The sequence below is a fragment of the Monopterus albus genome, unplaced genomic scaffold, assembly GCF_001952655.1.
Source record: "Monopterus albus unplaced genomic scaffold, M_albus_1.0 scaffold13.1, whole genome shotgun sequence".
NCBI classification, from domain to species: domain Eukaryota; kingdom Metazoa; phylum Chordata; class Actinopteri; order Synbranchiformes; family Synbranchidae; genus Monopterus; species Monopterus albus.
Genome location: NW_018127893.1, coordinates 1,502,420 through 1,508,644, shown reverse-complemented (window position 1 = coordinate 1,508,644; position 6,225 = coordinate 1,502,420). Strand labels below are relative to the sequence as shown.

Here is a 6,225-nt window from a genome sequence, read left to right as displayed (position 1 = left end):
TGCAGTGGAAGAAGAGGCGACAAAACTACAGGCCTCTCTTGAGATGCTGGCGATGCCGTCTCCTGCTGCATCCAGGTCCTCCATGAAAAAGACTCTGTCCTCTTCCTCTACACATCTGCCTGTCCTTCCCCTGCCTGGCAGGAGCCTGCAGGGAGACGCCTCAGTACTAGAAGCCCCACTGGAGCCTCCTGCCTCTCCTCTATGGGCTGGGGACTGACCCTGACTGGGAGGCGACAGCAGGGTGGACATCTCATCTCCTACACGGTAAACCATCATGTTGAGCTGCTCCAATTCTTCCTCATCATACTGCATGGAGCAAGCCAGCTCAGCCTCCTCTGCCTCCTCACACAGCAGGCCCTCATCCTGGTCCTCCTCCCCTCTCTCAGTCTCCACCTCCTCCCAGCCCTGTTCCACTTCTGCCAGTTCCTCCTCCTGGCTGGGACAGACATACAGAGCCAGATGATCCCGCTCGCCTTCACTCTCCTCCTTGGAGGTGTCATTAGTGGGGCTGCAGGATGACTGATTCTCTTGGACTGGTGCTGGTACACCGTTTGTGGCCAGCCCCTGGCCTGTGGACAACTCCCCATCCTGAGAGATGCAGAGGTTCCTCTCCAGCATCATCAGCTCCTCTTCAGTCAGTGTCTGCAGCAGGTCTCTGCAAAAGCATCATGAGCTAGTTTTAATATAGCGATGGAGGATCACTTTGTGTGATGGCTATTATGTTATGTTTGATACCTGATTTTCTTCAATAAAGTGCGAAAAGGCCGGAAGAGCTCAGACATATCCTCTGATTTTTGGTCTAGGTTGAGAGGCCCCTCAGAATACACAACCAGCCCACTGCAAAATATGTTTAAAATTCTGTTAAGATGGTGGGTTGGAGTAGAAAACAAAGAGATCGGCGGAAGAACGAAGTGGACAGGCAACACTTACCACACAATGGCTAGTCTGGGAATTGTAAACATCAGAGCGGGTTCATAGTCATCGATCATGTCCTGTGTGAGATAGCCCAACTTCAGGGCCCTGAGACAACACAGAGAGGGGAAAACACATGATAAGAACATTGATCATATTGTCTCTAAATATTTTTTTTAGATTCTGCTTAATTCCAAATGAAGTCAGTTTGCTCCTCTGTAAACTCACCTCTCCACTGTCTCACAGAAGAGCACAATCACCTCCTGTTGTACATAGTATTCTTTGGGAGACTTCACAGGCACCATGGCTGACACATAACTAGCAATGGAAAAGAAGGAAGATGAATGAAGTAACAGTCACAGTTGAATTAAACACTTTTGGAAAACCTACACCAAAAGTCCTAGAAAGGATGGTAAATGTGGTTTAATCTTGTTGAAATAATTGCCAATAATATCAGCATCTTAATCTACCTGAGCTCAAACTCAGCAAAAAGGCTGTCGAAATGTCGCAATGCGTCTTTCATGCGGTCCGTGTACAAGTTGAGGTCTCTCAGGGCCTGGTCCCTGGTGATGTTGCGTACCTCCTCCAGGCTGCGAGTGAGGTCCTTAGCCAGGGGTCTCATAGCTATACTCTCTATCTCCCTGTTCATGATAATGGAGCCGGCAGCTAAACACTGCACAGGAACATGCACATCATAAATTATTTCGCCTTGTACAGAGGATTAAACTGAGAAAATTATGTTTACAATGAAGCACTTGATAATCAAAAAATACAACTGTAAAATAAAGTATTTTTTGGTACAAGTAATGTTTTACATGTAAGAATGATGCTGTAGGGAATTCACTACCTCTGCCCCAAACCACAGCTGCCCTGCCAGGTTGTCATGACGAATCTCCTCGGGGAATTTGACACAGAAGTCTCTGTTCGCCCGGTTGTTGGGGATACATTCATCCATGATCTGATTGATAATGTTCAACACATTGTCCTGCATATGAGCACAAGAGTAACAGAAAACAAAACTAAGCAAGTGAGGCAGAGGAGAAAAACATGGAGCGAAAAATCCTGAAAAGCAATTTTCTCAGTGTTTGCTTTGGTTAATTAATGGTGGCTAATAATCCAAGCTCCACTTCCACAAAGACCACTGTATTGCAGTGTTTAAAGACCACTGATTAGGAAATGAATGAAAACAATCTGACAAGTACATGAGACCATTAAGGCCCTCATAGCTACATTCCCCCTAAATAAAACCACTGTATTAAAGCCCATAATTCACAATGTCACACACAGCAAGAGCTAATCAAGAGCTTATGTGCCGCTGGCATGTACAACAGCCATAACAATGACTTACAAGGAGCCTTTCACTCAACAGCAGCTGCACTGTAATCTTGTCAGGCACAGCACTGTGTCTTTCTCCGCTCAACCCGAGGAGAAAGATGAAAAAGCTTTGAGAGCGAGAGCTTAACCACTGATTCCTTTATGGCTGTGTATTATGTGTGTGCCTTGGTCCGGTCTGAGTACCAGCACACTGTCTGTTGAGTGTCTCCCTGCAGGGCACATGTGATAGATAACCTTCACTACTGTTAGTTTCCAATCATCCAGGGGTGGTGACTCGGGTGTGATACCTGCTTCTGACAAAAAACCGGCTGCAGTTCTTTTTCTTTTTTCCCCTCTTTTCACAGTCTGTCTTTTTCTTCCTCTGTCTCATGTGTACGCCAATCTTTGTCCATCTCAAACACACAAACTCTCACACTTGCCTGTTCCAGTAGGCCACGCTGTAAGAACAGCTGTGCCAACATAATATGAGCAGCATGCCAGCAACCCCCACAGAGGCCCGTGAATAAAAGCTGATAGCTGCAGTGACAGGTTCAAGTGCACAATTTGGGCTCGAGTGTGCTTGCCTTTTATTCCTGAGGCCTCGGGGCTTTGGGGTATCACGCTGCTCAATTCAATCCTCAAAATCTCTCAGGGCCTTGGAGGCACACCACGGCAAAGATTCCTCTCTGAACATCTCTGATGTGCTGAGAGTTCGCTGTTAAACAGTTTCACTGCAACTTATCAAATGAGCAAGAACAGGCTAATATGAGGTATTAACAGATAAAACAAGGGCTGCTCATTCACAAATACTGAAAGCCCTCAGAATGATGAAAATAATTTTAAAAATCTATGTAGGAAAGTGGAAGAAGACCAACAGAACAACTAAAGAAAATACTGAAGACAAACAAGGTGACAGATACGCTAACAAAGAAAGGAGGGGAAACCATTGGCTGTATATAAAAGATGGACAAACCCTCTGTGACGTCACCCACTGGTTTTCTGAAGAGCTGTGAGCGGTTTTGAAATCTGGCCATTAGTAATGCTTCACTTGCCTAACTCCAGCTAATCCAAAAATGGGCAAAGAGGTGGAGTGTGTGTGGAGCTCGCTAGGCAGTTAGCAGCTAGCCACCTGTGGTGGGACTCTCCTGTCTGTCACTCAAAGCAGCAATGCCCTTAATTATGCATACATTTAGGCCTCAATACAATTTAAATAGGCAAGATAAAAAAAATAATTCTGCCCCTGTATAGTTGACATGGAAGGGGAAGTTAGCTATAAAGACCAAAACAGTTTTTTGTTCCAGGCTGTAAACATGTTTATTTCTGATGTAAACGTGGGCATTTTAACATGGGAGTCTGTGGAGATCAACTCCCTTTTGGAGACAGCCTCAAGTGGCCATTTGAGGAACTGCAGGTTTTAACACTTCCACGCTGATTTCACTTCTCATCCTCTGAGGTTGCTACTTGGGGGAAACACACAGATCAGTTGGAGATCAAGTAATGACCTAATTAAGTGATTCTCCCCTGTGTGCTGTGGGAGGAGATTAAGGCACAAGGAGCAAGATGACAACCTCTCTCCACCACCCCCAGCTCTCGCATTACAATTCAGCTTGCAGCCATCACTCATGCACAGCATCACCTTCTAAGCCTCCTGTCAGTAAAACAATAACCTGTATTGTTATTAGGGGTGTAAACTGCTACTCTCATTGCGATACAATCCTATGCCGTTTCTCTTTGCCAGCTATTCAGTGTTTGCCAAAACTTAAAAATATGCCACAATCTGATTTCGATTTGATTCAATTCAGGGACCTGTGATCGATATCAAGCTAGAGTTTACTTACTGTGTATTTTTCTTGGCTGCTAAAGGTCAACGCCAATTCTCATAAGAAAGCGTTTTGTCACTTGCCCCACTCACAAAACAAATTAAACTATCTGTTGTCTATGCTTCTTCTAAGTCCCTTCTCTCTGGTGCATTTAACAAAGCGTAATCCCCACAGACCTTTGTCCGGTCAATGTCCTGCTGACAGACAGAGAGCTGTTCTGATGACAGTGATGCCACACAGAGGTCGGAGTCGGTGTGGACTGAACCAATCAAACGCCTCAGTAGCACATGCCCTGCTCACATCTCAGTGCTATCTGCACCACTTGGCGCTGTTGTGCAGTTTGAAAAGAACAGCGCTTCACCAGAAATGCGTACCTAAGTGGCTGGCTGTCAAAATAAAAGCAGACAAAACATCAATGTTCATGCTTTGCATCAATGTCATCAGATCGCAGGGTGTTGGATCGATGGATCGATAGATCCTTACACCCATAACTGTTACATACAATAACTTAACATACATTCATCTGTCTTATGATATAAAGTCATAGCTTAGATTCAGCTTGATTATAATAAGATTAATAAATAAAGATCACTTACTAACCAGTTCTTGTTCAAAACACAATGACCTCAGTAAAAACTATACTTACAAATAGCCTCGTTCCAAAGACAGTACTCCTGTGACCATTTACTAATAACACGTATGACTGCGCGTTATCAAAGCAAATAGGAGTGTGTCCACTGGCTGCTTCCAAACAAAATCTATTATCTAGCCTTATCAGTACAAGTACCTGATAGAAGAACCCAGCCAAGCTATGTTTGGTAAAGTAGTAGTCCTATCACCACGCCTGTATCCAGAAAGGGACGATAAGAGTGTTGTCTACTTTTAGTTTCCAGGCCAAATCAAAGTCCAGCCAGGTGACTGTATGACTAAAAGGCATCTAAAATAAACACATGATTTAGTGGTTCAGAGTCAAATCTAGGCTAGAGATAAAATTAAACATACAGTATCTCTGCTTTTCTCCATGGAAGGGTCATTTCTTGGTCTAATTTATAATGAAGTATAAACACTAATTTAAACTGATTGAAATATATCCTCAGTGAAATTAAAACCAAGACAATGACTTTGAGTATGTTGGTTTCCTCCTGCTGACCTGACAGGATCGGAACTGGTTGACCAGCAGGGTACATCTCTGAGGGTCCTTCCTGCCGTCAAGGCTGTCCAGCTCAGTGGCCACCTGGTTCAGCTCTTCATCAGCGTAGTAGAACTGAGCCAGGAGTTGAGGGTCTGTCCTCTGCACAGAAACACAAGGAGGTCATTTCCGTTACTCACATGGGTGTTCACATTGTCACAGAGGTGTTCCTAATATTCTGACCCTCTTATGTATGTAGCTGGGGAGGACAAAAATATAGAAACACTTCTAAATATAATGTAGTCCAATACAACACCACCTTTAACTATGACCTCAATAATAAACATATAGTTGAATTTATACATTCATGACAATTTTACCAAAAACAAACATTTTGAGCTTCATAAACACAGATGTTAAGGCGGATGTGTTGCACTGATTTGCATACAATTGCAGAGGTATACCTAATGAAGTGGCTGGTGAGTGTATATAGAGTAGTCTGCATATAAATTCTTTAGTCAGTTTTCCTAAAAAGCTGAAAAATTATACTGGGATTGTCCACCCACAGATAAATGAATATCCTGTCTATTAAAGCCTAAGCATCTTATCATCACTATACTCAAGCAGGAACAAATATTACATTAACATTAAAACATTCCATTATTATAAATGCTTGATGAGAGCTGTAGTTGCTGTTAGTTTGCCATCACATACTGCTTACCAAATGTCATAGACAAGCCATCAGATTTAATATATCAGTGAATATCTCGGGGGATGGCGGGGGATGAAGCTGGACAGACTCGGCAGACCCAAACGTATTGTGAGGATCTGTTGGGAACGTTTAGCAGAATCCCCTGTCAGAGAGATCTTCAACTCCCGCCTCCGCCAGAGCTTTGACCAGATCCCGGGGGAGGATGGAGATATTGAGTCAGAGTGGACCATATTCTCCACCTCCATTGCCGATGCGGCCGTTCTGAGCTGTGGCCGTAAGGTCTCCGGTGCCTGTCGTGGGGGAAACCCCCGCACCCGGTGGTGGTGGACACCGGGAGG

At 44.1% G+C, this 6,225-nt stretch overlaps 1 protein-coding gene across 1 annotated transcript in view; it reads right to left on the bottom strand.

Moving 5' to 3' along the window:
- The window catches only part of zfyve28 (zinc finger, FYVE domain containing 28), a 27,196-nt gene that overhangs the window by 8,012 nt on the left and 12,959 nt on the right, over positions 1-6,225 (bottom strand). The window contains exons 2-8 of the mRNA XM_020590956.1: positions 5,197-5,337; positions 1,760-1,897; positions 1,383-1,585; positions 1,141-1,230; positions 931-1,020; positions 736-837; positions 2-655 (exon numbers count right to left, since the gene is read on the bottom strand). Of these exons, the coding sequence (XP_020446612.1) occupies positions 2-655; positions 736-837; positions 931-1,020; positions 1,141-1,230; positions 1,383-1,585; positions 1,760-1,897; positions 5,197-5,337 (1,418 nt within the window). The remainder of the gene's footprint in view (position 1; positions 656-735; positions 838-930; positions 1,021-1,140; positions 1,231-1,382; positions 1,586-1,759; positions 1,898-5,196; positions 5,338-6,225) is intronic.